Source organism: Hevea brasiliensis, chromosome 5 (genome assembly GCF_030052815.1).
Source record: "Hevea brasiliensis isolate MT/VB/25A 57/8 chromosome 5, ASM3005281v1, whole genome shotgun sequence".
NCBI lineage: Eukaryota > Viridiplantae > Streptophyta > Magnoliopsida > Malpighiales > Euphorbiaceae > Hevea > Hevea brasiliensis.
The window spans coordinates 99,944,569-99,960,327 of NC_079497.1; the positions used below are offsets into that span (position 1 = coordinate 99,944,569).

The 15,759-nt window shown below is 29.8% G+C and overlaps 1 protein-coding gene across 1 annotated transcript; it reads right to left on the reverse strand.

Annotated features, from left to right (window-relative positions):
- Nucleotides 1-7,532: 7,532 nt before the first annotated feature.
- LOC131179944 (uncharacterized) lies at nt 7,533-8,916 on the reverse strand. Its single transcript, XM_058147249.1, has 2 exons — nt 8,499-8,916; nt 7,533-8,363 (listed from the first exon to the last, which is right to left on the reverse strand). The coding sequence occupies exons 1-2, from the start codon at nt 8,646-8,648 to the stop codon at nt 7,722-7,724; spliced, it is 792 nt and encodes a 263-aa protein (XP_058003232.1). The 5' UTR covers nt 8,649-8,916; the 3' UTR covers nt 7,533-7,721.
- Between the last annotated feature and the right edge of the window lie 6,843 nt (nt 8,917-15,759).

A 15,759-nucleotide genomic window follows, 5' to 3' on the forward strand; every position in this document is an offset into this window, starting at 1 on the left:
CGCTAGGGCACCGGCTCGTTGAACTTGTTTGTATTTTATTTCTAAAATTTTTACTAAATTTTTCTTACTAATATTTGAGTTAATTATGGTTCCTGACTTTAGTTTAAATATTTTTCCGGACGTTCTAGCTGTCCGGACTGACACCGGTCACCGGAACAGTAGAATGTACGGGGTTGCTACCGGGAGGGTGTTACAATTAACCTCACTAATCACCATTTATATATAAGAATCAATCACTCACTTTATGGTTTCCATGGCTACCAAAAATGAGGCTCATCAATTCCTCATCAAATTCTTCAAATTTCTTAACAAATCAGCTCATTACAACCTTAATTCAAAGTTTAATTAAGAAAGGAAGAAAAATTGGACACTTACCTATTTTGAAGCTTGCTAAAAACTCACCAAATCTCTTCTTTCTTACTGCCAATATCTTTCCCAAGTTGTGTAGACCACTTTTAATGAAGGAACTTAGAAGGAAAATGGCTTGATCATGGAGAGAGAAAGCTTATGCATGGAACGACTATGGAGGTCCTTTGAGAGAAAATGGAATTCGGCTAAGGGATGAGTGAGGTTGAAGATGAATGAAGTGAAGTGGAAAAATCTGTCCTTAAGTGGCCCTTATATACTCCACTAAACCCCACGAACTTAGTTTAATATTAGTATAGTAATCAATTTTCAATTATCCCAAATTTTTACCCCTTAATTTCCCTTAATCATATTTATACATAATTTTATTTTTCATGTAATTTTCAAAATTAAAAGAAAATAAAAGAAATGAAATGCAATTAGGTTAATTTTTAATTTTTCTTGTATTTTCTTACCATATATTTCATCATTTTATGTCTCCTCAATATCATTTAAGTATAGTTCCAGACATCCTAACTGTCCGGACAGACATCGGTCATCGGAATAGTAGAATGCATAGACTGCTTAATATAGGGGTGTTACATAATCATTGTTAATATCATTTTTTTCTTTTTAATAAATTTACAACCATTTTTAGTATATTTATGGAAAGTCAATCACTATGTTATGGAAAGTCAATCACTATATTATTTCTCTGTATATTTTGTATTCTGTATTCCTATTTAGGATTTCTTATTTAAGATTTCTTCCTAATTAGTAGAACACAATTATAGGAATCAATTGTATATATATACCCATGTACAGATTAATTGATATCAATGAGAATCATCTCTTTCTACATGGTATCAGAGCAGGTCATCAATCTAGGGTGACTATTTGTTCTCACTGCCCAGCTCAGAGAGACCTTGGCCGCCGACTGGCCGTTTCAACCCCGATCAACATCGCCGGCGTCATCTCAACCCCCTCATTCCACCACTGTGTGCTGTTGCCTGATCCAGTATAACCATTAAAGGACTTCTGAGGTTTGGCTCTCAGATCCTATTTCGGTATTTGCTTGATTTGTGATTTTGGGTTATTTTGCTGCTATAAGCACTTTGGATTAGCGTTTCAGTTAGTTTTCTTTGTCTCAACAAATGGCAGACAATAAGAATGTTATTTCTGATGTGATTCCGGTGATGACTAAGATCACGGAACACAAACTTAATGGTTCGAATTACCTGGAGTAGAGTAAAACTGTTAGGGTCTATTTGCGTAGCATTGATAAGGATGATCACCTTACTAAAGATCCACCCACTGATGATACACGACAAAATTGGCTAAGGGAGGATGCTCGGTTGTTTTTGCAGCTTCAGAACTCGATTCATAGTAAGGTAATTAGTTTAATTAATCACTGTGAATTTGTTAAGGAATTGATGGATTACTTAGATTTTCTGTATTCTGGTAAAGGGAATATATCCCGTATTTATGATGTTTGTAGGGCATTCTACCGTGCTGAGAAAGAGGATAAGTCTCTCACGGCTTATTTTATGGATTTTAAACGGGTATATGAGGAACTTAATGTATTGTTTCCTTTTAGTCCTGATGTGAAAGTTCAGCAGGCCCAACGGGAGCAACTAGCTGTTATGAGTTTTCTTGCAAGCCTTCCTTTAGAGTATGAGACTGCTAAATCTCAGATTCTCTCCAGTTTTGAGATTTCCTCTTTGCATAAAACGTTCACACGGGTCCTTCGTACAGAGAGTACTCAATCTTCACAGCCTGCCAGTAGTGCTCTTATTAGTCATAATCCAAATGGACAATAGGGTAATAGAAGAGGAAGTAGAGGAGGAATTACAGGCAACAGAAGTAATCAGCGTAATGGAGAGGCTAGTTCTAATCAGAACTCAAGAGGAGTCATTTGTTATTATTGCTATGAGCCTGGCCATACAAAATATAATTATCCGCAACTTCAGAGAAAAAATCAGTGATCACAGATGGCAAATATGGCAGCAGAGAATTCTACAGTATCTTTCTCTGAGAAAACTATTTTAGTATCTGCAGAGGATTTTGCACAATTTTCCCAGTATCAGGCATCTCTAAAGCCTACCAGTTCCCCTGTCACTGCGATCGCTGAGTCAGGTAAATCCACTACATGCCTTGTGTCTTCTTCATCCAAATGGGTTATTGATTCAGTGCGATGATCACATGAGTAATTCTAGTCTTCTATCCGCTTTTGACCTAATCTCACTTCCTCTACTGTTACTTTAGCTGATGGTTCTACTTCTTGTGTCATGGGTTCTGGAACTACGAACCCAACTTCGTCAATTTCTTTGTCTTCTGTTTTGTGTCAACCAAAATTCTCTTTTAATCTACTTTCTGTTAGTAAACTTACTCGTACCTTAAATTGTTCTGTTTCCTTTTTTCCTGACCAGTGTTTGTTTCAGGATCTTACGACGAAGCAGATAATTGGTAGAGGACGCGAGTCAGGTGGTCTCTACATTCTGGAAAATCATGTACCTCGGTCGCTTGTTTGCTCCAGTACCTTAACACCTCTTGAAGCTCATTGTAGATTGGGTCATCCTTCTTTGTCTACCATGAAGAAGTTGTGTCCTCAATTTCAGTCTTTATCAGTACTACAATGTGAGTCGTGTCAGTTTGCAAAACATCATCGTTTGCCTTCTGTGTTTAGAGTCAATAAACGGGCTTCATCTCCTTTTGAGTTAGTTCATTCTGATGTTTGGGGTCCTTGTTCTGTTACATCTAAAACTGGATTTCGTTATTTTGTTACTTTTGTTGATGATTACTCTCGTGTTACCTAGTTATATTTAATGAAGAATCATTCTGAGTTGTTTTCTATCTTTTGTGCCTTTTGTAATGAAATCAAAACTCAATTTAATATTTATGTGCGCATATTAAGAAGTGACAATGCTAAAGAATACTTTTCAGCACAATTTCAGCCTTATATGACACAAAATGGCATTCTTCATCAGTCTTCCTGTGTGGATACCCCATCCCAAAATGGCGTGGCCGAAAGAAAAAATCGTCATCTTCTTGAGGTAACTCGTGCTCTTCTTTTTCAGATGAAAGTACCTAAACACTTTTGGGCGGATGCAGTTTCTACGGCATGTTTTTTGATCAATCGTATGCTGTCTTCTGTCCTTAATGGGGATATTCCTTATACTACTTTATTTCCTACAAAATCTTTGTTCCCTATTGAACCCCATATTTTTTGTTGTACCTGTTTTGTGCGTGATGTTCGTCCACAGGTTACTAAATTGGATCCAAAATCTCTCAAATGTGTCTTTCTTGGGTACTCCCGGCTTCAAAAAGGGTACCGTTGTTTCTCTCCTACTCTTAATCGTTATCTTATTTCTGCAGATGTCACATTTTTTGAGTCCACTCCATTTTTTCCTCCATCATCTGTGTATGAGAATCAGGGGGAGGAGGATGATCTCTTAATATATACTGTCCAACCAATGTCTAGTCCTCTCCCACAGCCTGTTCCTTCTGTCTCTAGACCTACTCGACCTCCCGTTGTTCATGTTTATTCTAGGAGATTGGAGATTCCTGACTCAGATCCTCCACCAGCTACTTCGTTGGGAGATCCTATACCTCATACTAATCATGATTCTGATATAGACTTACCCATTGCTCTTCGTAAAGGTAAACGTTCATGTACTTACCCTATCTCTTCTTTTGTTTCTTATAATCAATTGTCTTTTTGTTCTCGGTGTTTTGTTACTTCTTTAGACTCTGTTCCTATCCCTAATACTGTTGATGAGGCACTGTCTCATCCTGGCTGGTGTGATGCTATGAAAGAGGAAATGGAGGCTTTAGATGCTAATGGTACATGGGAACTATTGCCTTTGCCTACTGGTAAGAAAGCTATTGGTTGCAAATGGGTATATACAGTAAAGGTAAATCCTGATGGTTCTGTGGCTAGGTTAAAAGCACGCCTTGTAGCAAAAGGATATGCTCAGACATATGGGGTTGATTACTCTGATACTTTTTCTCCTGTAGCTAAACTTACTTCTATTCGCTTGTTTATCTCTTTAGCAGCTACATATGATTGGCCCCTGCATCAATTGGATATCAAGAATGCTTTCCTTCATGGTGATCTTCAGGAGGAGGTGTATATGGAGCAACCACCTGGGTTTGTTGCTCAGGGGGAGTTGGGTGAAGTTTGTAGGCTTCAGAAGTCTCTTTATGGCTTGAAACAAAGTCCTAGGGCATGATTTGGGAGATTCAGTGAAGCAATACAGGAATTTGGTATGCAAAAGAGTAAGTGTGATCACTCAGTATTTTATAGGCAATCTGAGGCTGGTCTAATTCTCTTGGTAGTCTATGTGGATGACATTGTCATCACTGGGAGTGACTCTGCAGGTATTTCATCTCTTAAAACCTTCCTCCAAACTCAGTTTCAGACCAAAGACTTGGGATTATTAAAGTATTTCTTGGATATCAAAGTTATGAGAAGTAAGAAGGGTATTTTCTTGTCTCAAAGAAAATATGTCCTCGATCTATTGACAGAGACAGGAAAATTAGGTGCTAAGCCTTGTAGCGCACCAATGACTCCAACTTTACAATTGTTAGCAGGGGATAGTAAGTTGTTTGAAGATCTAGAGAGATACAGGAGATTGGTAGGAAAATTGAACTACCTTATAGTCACTCGTCCTGACATTGCTTATGCCGTTAGTGTGGTAAGTCAGTTTATGTCTTCCCCAACTGTTGCTCATTGGGAAGCCTTGGAACAAATCTTGTGTTATCTGAAGGGAGCTCCAGGAAGAGGTTTGCTATATGGCAATCATGGGCATTTGAATGTTGAATGTTTTTCAGATGCCGATTGGGCTAGATCTAAGGTTGACAGGAGGTCAACTACTGGATATTGTATTTTTATTAGAGGAAATTTGGTGTCTTGGAGAAGCAAGAAGCAGAGTGTAGTTTCTCGTTCTAGTGCTGAATCCGAATACAGAGCCATGGCACAATCAGTATGTGAGGTAATGTGGATACTTCAATTACTAGATGAGACAGGTTTTAAGACCTCCCTGCCTGTGAAATTGTGGTGTGATAATCAAGCTGCTCTTCATATTGCTTCTAATCCGGTGTTTCATGAGCGGACCAAACATATTGAGATTGATTGTCACTTTATTCGTGAAAAGATTCAACAACAGATCATCTCAACAGGACACATCAAAACTGGAGAGCAGTTAGGAGATATTTTCACAAAAGCTCTGAATGGAGCTAGGATTGACTACATTTGTAACAAGTTGGGCATGATTAACATCTATGCTCCAACTTGAGAGGGAGTGTTATGGAAAGTCAATCACTATGTTATGAAAAGTCAATCACTATATTATTTCTCTGTATATTTTGTATTCTGTATTTCTATTTAGGATTTCTTATTTAGGATTTCTTCCTAATTAGTAGAACACAATTATAGGAATCAATTGTATATATATACCCATATACAGATTAATTGATATCAATGAGTATCATCTCTTTCTACCTGTCCAGACAAACATCGATCATCGGAACAGTAGAATGCATAGACTGCTTAATATAGGGGTGTTACATAATCATTGTTAATATCATTTTTTTCTTTTTAATAAATTTACAACCATTTTTAGTTTATATTATTTTGATATAGATAAAATAAGTCATAAAAATAAGATATGTAGTAATTAATTAAAACAATAAAGAAAATATGTTAATATATATTTAAATAATAGATTAATAAAAAATAAATTGTTAATTATTACATAGAGCATAAAAATTTAAATTCATAAAAAATAATAATTTTAGAAAAATAAAATTCTTGGATAGTATTTAATTTTATAATTTATGAGTGGCATTTTGTCATTGTTACTTTCACTCAATACAAATATTTAAGGTTTACTCTTTAACATTATTTAGAGAATAAATTTAATTAATATGCGTAAATTGACAAATATTGGAAGATATATAAAATATAATTAAAAATTTAGTATAAAATAAAATATAATTATTTGCAATATAAAATAAAATATAATTATGTGCAAATCACAGGGCCATAAAAGGTAAAATAACAACTTTTCATTAATTATACCGCAACGATTAAATCTAATTATATATATAAATTAGATATAATTTTTTCTAAAATTATATAAATTAGATAATTTTTTTTCTAAAATTATCACATGATATGCTATAAAAAAGAAATTAATTTATTAAAATAATAGTAAATTAATTAATATTTAAATTATTAAAAGTTACATATTTATTACCTTTCAAACAACAATTAATAAAAAAATCTTCAGTCACATTTGTAGAAAATTACTTAAACTATTTTTTAATTAAACCCTTTCTTAATTAATAAATTAATTTTCATCCATTTTGGTAAAAAATTTCTCAATTAATTTATTGCTGATTTCCTTTCTTTCTTAATCTATTCGAGAATTCCTCAACTATTCTTAAATGATTTTCTTTCTTTCCTTATTTAATAAATTAATTTTCACTCATACAGAAATTATTATTTTTTAAATGTATAAAAAATATCTTATTTAATTTTTTAATTATTTTTTCATGCCTATATTAATCGATAAAATTGATTTCTTGTATATATAAGAATTATTATATATTATAACTAATCAGAATTCAAAATTTAACCATTCCTTCTCAAAAGAAAATAAAAAGTTAATTATTATTTTATTATATTTTTACATTTCACATAATCATTGTTAATATTTTTTTTTCTTCTTTATAAATTTACAACATACCATTTTTATTTAATATTATTTTTTGATATAAATAAAATAGGTCATAGAAATAAGATATGTAGTAATTAATTAAAGAAATAAAAAAATGTCTTAAATATGTTAATATATATTTAAATAACAGAATAATTAAAAATAAGTATATAAAATAAAATATTAATTATTATACAGAGCATGAAAATTTAAATCTATATAAAAAAAAGACAATTTGAGAAAAATAAAATTCTTAAATATTATTTAATTTTATAATTTATGGATGGTATTTTATTGTTGTCGCTTTCACTCAATACAAAAATTTAAAGTTTATTCTTTAAAATTATTTAAAGAATAAATTTAAATAATGTGTAAGTTGACCTTAAAATATATTTAAGTACAAATATTAAAAAATATATAATATAATTACAAATTAAATATAAAATAAAGCATTAACAATAACTATGTGCAAAGCAGTGGAGTTTGCTAGTATAGATAGAAGAAAGGGAAAATAGCCACTTTTCATCAAAACAAGGACAAAGAAAATGATCACATCAAACATTAAGAAAGACAAAAATGGAATTGATACAACAATTCCATTTTTCAATTCCTGCTATTTCTTATGCAGTGAACCAATTGGCTTGCTATATATCTTTACAAATTCCCCACCTTTCCAATCTTCAAATAAATAGGAAACTTAACAACCTTTCTGTCTTGCCCATCTTCATTCCAGGCATTCTTGAACTTCTCAACCACATCATCCCTCAATAGATCCACACCTTTTTCCTTAGCTGTTTGATATGCAGACCATGACCTTAGGTAAGTAAAATACTCATCCAAGCTCATCACTTTCTCAGATACAAACCTGAATGGCCCTGTGTGATCAGTTCCCTCCACTGGCTCAAATGGAAAATTAATGGTTGCATACTTTTGGTCTACCAATTTACGTACTGGATCCCAATATGGTTCAGAATCAATGGCATAATATGGTTTGAAGACAGAGTCCACGAAGTCATTAACTTCAGGCACAGTGTAGCACCAGGCAGCAATTACTCCATTTGGTTTCTTGAGCACCCACTTCACTAGCTGGTAAAACGCAGGCAGGTCAAACCAATGGAGGGCTTGAGCAATTGTCACCAAATCTACACTTGATTGTGCTGACACATATTGCTCCAATTCGTCAATTGGGATGACAGGAGGAGTTTGCTGATACCGAACATTGGCAATTTTTGGTGCAAATTCCAGTTGCTTCAGGCTAGTATCTGTGGCTATAACATTCTGGTAGATCTCAGCTAGCTGCAAAGAAAATTCGCACAAGAACACCAAAGTTCATAAGAAAAAGCTCATGGGCTAAGGCCTAATTGATTCAATTTTAGCAATCAATGATTAAAATACAGAATTGAGAAGAGAAAAAGAAAGAAGAAGACTCACAGATTGGGCTGCCTGGCCGCTGCCGGTGCCCACATCCCAAGCAAGGTCTTTAGCAGGATTCTTGGAGGCAATGAATTGGAAGAGTTCTTCTGGGTAATTAGGCCTGCCCTCTGCGTATTGCTTTGCTTGCTTAACAAACAACTCCGCCATTTCTTCTTGGGTTTTGATTCTTTCTATATATTTTCGATGAGATCTGTTTACCTCTGTTGTGTATATGTAGGTTCTTCCAAGATTTTGGAGATTTCATCTTGTGTCCTTATCTTATAGGTTAGTCCATTGAATTATAGGATTGGAAGGAACAACTTGGGAAGGTTACAATTTAGTATGCCGATTTTGACTAGGGAAGCTCAAAGTCTATCTTGCATTGTTATTGGGTTAATTTGGTGAATCAGCAACGGAGACACGAAATTGATTTTCATTTGTAATTGAATTGAAAAAAAAATTAAATTGTTTTACCTTGATTAAAACTAAAATTTTATAAAAATTTAATTTAATTATTTTTTTTTTCAATTCTCATATTTAAAATTAAAGAAATTAATTTTTTTTATTAAAAAATTATTTTAAAATAAATAAAAATTAAATATAATCATGCAAAAATTAAATTAAACTCTTTTAATTGCAAATGATTTATTTCAAATAAAACAAAAAATAGTATGATTCAGTCCATCAATAAAAATTCTCAAATCATATTTAAAGAAAAGAATATTTTTAAGAGCTCAGAGATTTGAATTTAAAATTATATATTTGAATTTAAAATTATATATATATATATATATATATAAAATTGCAAATAATTATTTTTCTACAAAATTTTCTTGAAAAATTTTAGTATTACTAAAATTTAAAATAGAATTAAAATATATGTGAATATAATGTAATAAATGTGAAATTTTAATTTAAAAAAAATAAAATTTAGTTCATTAAAATTATTTATTTATATTAATAAATATGATATTTAATTAATTTTTAAAAACACAATAATTAAAGTATTTACATACAAAGATCCATCAATTTGATCTTTCAGCCGAATCAAGGCCTAAGTGAACATTATTTATTTTATTGCATTTAAATGATATCATGAGTTAATTAAGTAAATATATTGATTCATCAGTTGTGCTTGATAATCAGTATAATTCAGTTTATGTTAAATACTTTTTTGTAAATAACGAAATATTATATTCCAAATGAACCTAATAATAAATAATTGATATTAAGACAAAATTATATGTATATATTAGACATTATCTATGAGCAAGGCTCTATTTATTTTTTATAAAATAATTTATATATGAAACATATTTTTTATATGAAAACATATTTTCTGTTGTTTGATTATAGAGGTAAACTAATGACATATATATATATATATATATATATATATATATATATATATATATATATATATATATATATATATTATGTATGTATAAATATTTTATATATTTTAGTAATATTATTAAAGTTTAAAAAATAGAAAATGACTTGATTTTTCTTTTAACTATGTTAATCTATTTTTCTGAATATTTCAAAAAATATTTTTTATAAAAACAATTTTTATAAAATAAACGAAGTCTACGTCTTTTTATTTTAAGTATTACTATTTAGTTGATCTTCAGTTATTATATAAGGGTGAAAATGACTTTATTATAATTCATTCATACCTATTTCACCTATCTTCCACCATTTGAGGCTTATTATCATAAACTTGAATTGAATGGTGAAGGTAAATGAATGGACTTGGACTAATCATTTTAAAATGTTAGAGCTAAACAATTAGTTTGTTGGCGGTTAACACTTATAAATTAATTAGAATTCCTCTTTTTCTTTTATTCGTGGGATTCTTGACACTAGTTGGTTGGCCCTTAGCACTTATAAATCTATTAAAATTCCTTTTTCCTTTTAGATGTGAGACTCTTGATACTTTCTCCTCAAGTGCAAGCAGAATAACTGATTGATGCCTAAAACTTGAAATCCTCCCATGAAACCTGAGATAAATGAGACTGAAACTAGCTAGCCATTGCTAAAATTTTAGAATTAATCAATTATTTAATTGGTCCTTAACCCTTATAAATTTATTAAAGTTCTTTCTCTTTAGATGTCAATCTCATGACACCTATAAATGTAAATTTTAAATTGGTAATAATAGTAATTTATTAATTATATTTTAGATTTATTATTAGATTTGTTAATGTTTCTAAATTAAGATTTTCAATTGAAGCATTTGATTTTAATTTGAGAAGAAAATTATTTTTGTTGATTTGTTAATCCCATTTTTGGAGTTTAGGGGAGGGAGAGAGGGAGTGGGGGAGAGCACAAAGAGAGATTTTTATTAATAAACTAAAAAAAAATAGTTATTGATTTCAAATTATCCAAAAATTTTAATTTATAAATTGTTATTAGTAATGTATATATTATAATATTCTAATAAGTATAATTATATTTTTTGTAATAATATATAAATAAAAAATTATAATTTTATAGTAAATTTCATCCCCATTTTAGTTAATTATAATTTTTTATTTGATTAATTGAATGTATACTTTTTTAAAGAATTAAATTGATATTTTTGAGTTTTCTATCTTTGGATTTTACATATTTATTTATTGATTAATTAAAAGATATTTAATTTATTTTTTAAATTAAGAAAATTTAATTTATAAATAATGAGGATATTATTATTTAGAGGTCAAGTACAAATTCTCCTTGATATGTGAGAAGCCAAGTCAAACTGTATCACCTGCGTGTCAGCATTGGCGTCATGGCTGACGCTTGTAACAAGATTCTCAGTTTTCAGCCCACTGCGTGTACGCCAAGTTTTATTTTTATTTTTATTTTTACTTTTTTTTACCCATTAAAATCTCCCCCCTATCTCTCTGTATATATATATAAATAATATTTTTTATTTTATTTATTAAAAAAAGTAATTTTTAAAATATTTAAAATACTAAAAAGTTAGTTAATAAAGATATTTTTTAATTAAATTATTTTTTAAAAAAATAACACTTTTTTAATAAGATGAGTCATCTCATATTTTTTAGATTTTTATAATTTTATTAAAATATAAAATATTTAAATATTGATAATATAAATACAGTAATTTAATATTATATTAAAGTAATAAAATTTTTTTTATGTTTTTTATATATAAATTATTTTTTATAAAATAAATAAAAATTTTATATTAATTTATTTTTTTTATATTATTTTAATTTTAATAAGTCCTAATTATTTAATATATAAAAATATATAATTATCAACATAATAATTAGGATTTAATAAAAGATGAATTTAGTCTTTATATTTAAGCGGTAATGCTTAATTGGCCACAAAAATAATATTTGCGGTCAAATTGATAGCAAACTTAGTAAATTAAATCAATTTGATAAAAAAAAAGGAAAGTGTGCTATAACGGTCCATATTAAATTTAGCATTTTGCAATTTAATCCCAAAAATTTATAAAGTCACATTTTAGCCCTTTTTTCTATGCTCTTTTATCTCCAAAATTATTCTCCTTTACCCATCTATATTTAACAACCCAAAAAATTTTGTTTTTTTAAAAAAAAGGACAAAAAATTACTTGAAAATTAAAATAAAAAATATCATCCATTCATTTTTTAGTCTTTCAATTTTACCTTCAAATTAAAAATCAAAATCGATAAATTCAATAAATATTAAATAATTCCAACACCAAACTTTTTTTTGAAAATATATTTTTTTTTCAAAAATAAGGACCTAATTATATATTTTTTAAAGTATTAAGAAGTAAAATGTAATTTTTCATTTTAATCTGCCAGCCTTAGCACGTCCCTGCTGTGTCATGTGCTAAATTTTAAATTTATGTTAAATTGATCCAATATACTAATTTAATGTCAATTTAAATATAAGAATTATTTTTATTATTTTTATGTCCTATAAAGTATCGGTGCCTTTTTTTTTTTTTTATTCATATTCTTCTATATTTTATCAATGGGTTGAGTAGTTCTCATTGAAAAAAATATTTTTATAAATGTCAATTCAATTTAAGCACTGTTAGTACAAAGGCATAGTGATTAATTTTAAAATTAATGTTAAAATTTGAGTATCACAATAATAAAACTAAATTCTGAACTATCCTACTTTTTATAATTACATTCTAAATTAAAAATTTTTACACCACCGTATATTGTGACTCATATAGCAATTGTATCTGATCGTTAGTGGCAACGGTTAATTACTAATAGAGATTGCCACATCCGCTTATAAATCCTTAATAACAAAATTAAAGACCCTTTCCTTTCAACAGAAATGACATCGGATTGCCATCTCTCAACAAACCCAAGTAGGCAGACTCATCTCCTCCACCTCCACCATCAACACACAACTCCAATGCAATCAACATCCATCTTCTCCCCTCACACAGCAGCAATGCCTCAATCCAGGATTTCTGCTTACTCAGTTCGTTGCACATAAGATTCATTCCTTCTCCACAACATCAAGAATCTTTCTGTAAATGCCATTCACCTCTACCCCTTTCATTTATCTCATGTTAGTAGTATGCTCTAGAGTATATCATTGTATTGTATCTTATACATGTTAGTAGTATGCCCTAGAGCATATCATTTAGTATGTATCTTGTACATATTTTTATTAATAAAAGACATTTCCACTTTTCCGTTTACATAATATATTTATGTGTAATAGAAAAAGTCCATTGATATTTTGTTAGAGATATTATTCTTAAGTTGTTAAGAATATGAGTGACAATATTTCTAGCACAAAGTATCATAAATAGGTTCACAATCGAGGATACTTCATAATAAGGACATGATTTATCCAGAAAGATTGTATTCATGTTTGTTCCCAAGTTATTTATATGAGATATAAATAAGATGGAATGGTGAGTCTCATGCCATATGACAAACATGATAGGCACTTATAAATGATAAGTAGGCCGAACCAGTGACACTTATGACAAGCACATGGAGTTTACTCTTGTCAATGTTTTGTCATAAATCATATCAGTGCATATAATCTTTAGACCTGAGATAGCACAGTTATCTTGTATATAGGTAGTTTGAGTTTGATACTGCTTTCATACTTGTACTGTGTATGGGTATATGGGCATGTGTTGGCTCCTACTAGTTATATATGAAGGTAGGTGTTGATCAAGATGGAATCTGTTCCTCTAAGTAAATAGAGATAAAATCCTATGTTCATTTAATTGTTCTTGATGTTTCAAGTTCCTGGCAGACAGATAGATTTATTCGTAAAAGAGTTTACGATGAGAAAATCTTTTAATCAAGAACTGGAATTAAAAGAACATAATATTCATAGCAAATGGAGTTTGACATAAACCATGACTCCGGCTTGAGTTGGGATTTTGTATGTGAGAGATTCTAGTGCATGGTAACATATGATTATAGGTTCATTTAAGGTAAACCTTATTACTAATTGGGTGGCCATGGCATGCTATGCTAGGTGTTAACCATGGTCTATGAGGTTCATAAAATAATTTAGAGAAATCATTTATGGTAAGAAAGAGTTCTGATGATATTAAGAGTTGATATCATGTCTCATTGCCAATTAGTGATGAGCCTAGTAAGTCACACACATACACAAGTTATCACCTAATTGAATATGATTTAATTAATTAATTAAAGAGTTTAAATTGATTAATTAAATAGGTTTGGTTTGCAATTAGATTGCAAAGTCCCTAGCATGACTTGAAACCAAATCTAGATTATTGGATGTATAATATAAGTTAAATTTATATTTAAAGTGTTTAAATATGAATTTAATTAATGAGAAATTAATTAATAGAGATTAATTAATTAATTTATATTTGATATAAATTAATTAGAAGAAGAAAATAATTATTTTGGGTTAAGAACTCAAAATTAAGACACGGGCATTTTGGTCATTTTACAGTGTGACACGTGGCACCATGAGATTGTGACACATGGCATAACACATAAGCTTGCCAAATGTTTTTAATCATTTAAGATGATTAAAATCAAGATTAAATATAGGTTTGACACTTGGCACAATGTGATTGGGTCACTTAAACCTAGAGCTAATCAAAGGGTGACATGTGGCAAGGGTTTAATGTGTTAACCTAGCTATTTAAGTGTTGTTATGAAAAATAAAATACAACCAGCAGCCACACTCCCTTGACACGCCACATTGAGGGAGTTTATCACTTCGTCTTCATCTCTTATCAATTCAAAGAGAGGAGCCATCAATCTCTTGAATTAAGAACACTAGAAATTGTTTCTAGTGTCCTGTTTATCTTTAATCTCTTAAAAGGCAGAACTTGATTTTCTAATTAATAGAAAAAGCTTTAGAAGCTATTCAAGGGCTGCCATAGGTGTTCTTGGTGTGTACAAGCTAGAGGGACAACATCTGGTGTCTTGAAGACGAATCTCAAAGCGCAGAGACATTTGCGATTGCATCAAGAGGTTATTGTAATCGTTCTTGATTTAATCTAGGGTTCTAAAATTAATCTGATTAATTTTAAAATCTTAAATGGCAAATACAGATCCAAAAACATATTAAAAGAGTTTTAATATGTTGTTTATCATTGAAATCAAATAGATAAAAATAAATCTTGCATGATGCATGTGACCCTAGGTGAAAATTTTTGAATTCAATGGTATAAACTTGTGTTTTTCTCGCTTCCGTTCCTTCAATTGGTATCAGAGTCACTATATTTGCCATTTAGATTGATGTTTATATGATTTAATTGTGTGTTTGATCATGAGATCAAAAGTTCATTGCTGGTTGCAAAGCAAGTTGGCGGCATACTTGAAAAAAACACCATCAATGGTGCGCATGGTTTGGCTTCCATGGGTGGTTTAAGGTTTGGCTTTTAATTCTGCAATTGTTGTATGATCTAAGGCCTATTCTTTGACTAATTAAAGTGTTTAATTAGTAGTTTTTATCACACAATTAAATTATGATTCAAATCAGAATTTTAAAAATTGTTTGAATGTGATTCAAATCTGAATTTTAAAAGTTGTTTGAATGTGATTCAAATCTGAATTTTTAAAGTTGTTTGAATCATATTTAAATCTGATTTTTTAAAATTGATTGAATAAAATTCATATCTGATTTTTTTAAAAATATTTGAATGTGATTCAAATCTGATTTTTTTAAAAAATGTTTGAATGTGATTCAAATCTGAATTTTTGAAGTTGTTTGAATGTGATTCAAATTTGAATTTTTAAATTTGTTTGAATGAGATTCAAATCTGAATTTTTAAATTTATTTGAATCATATTCAA

Bases quoted from the DNA above. Each gene is read 5' to 3' on its own strand.
- LOC131179944 (XM_058147249.1), bottom strand. From the start codon at position 8,648: ATGGCGGAGTTGTTTGTTAAGCAAGCAAAGCAATACGCAGAGGGCAGG. The intron at 8,364-8,498 runs GTGAGTCTTCTT...TTTTCTTTGCAG, and splicing joins GCGGCCAGGCAGCCCAATCT to CTAGCTGAGATCTACCAGAA.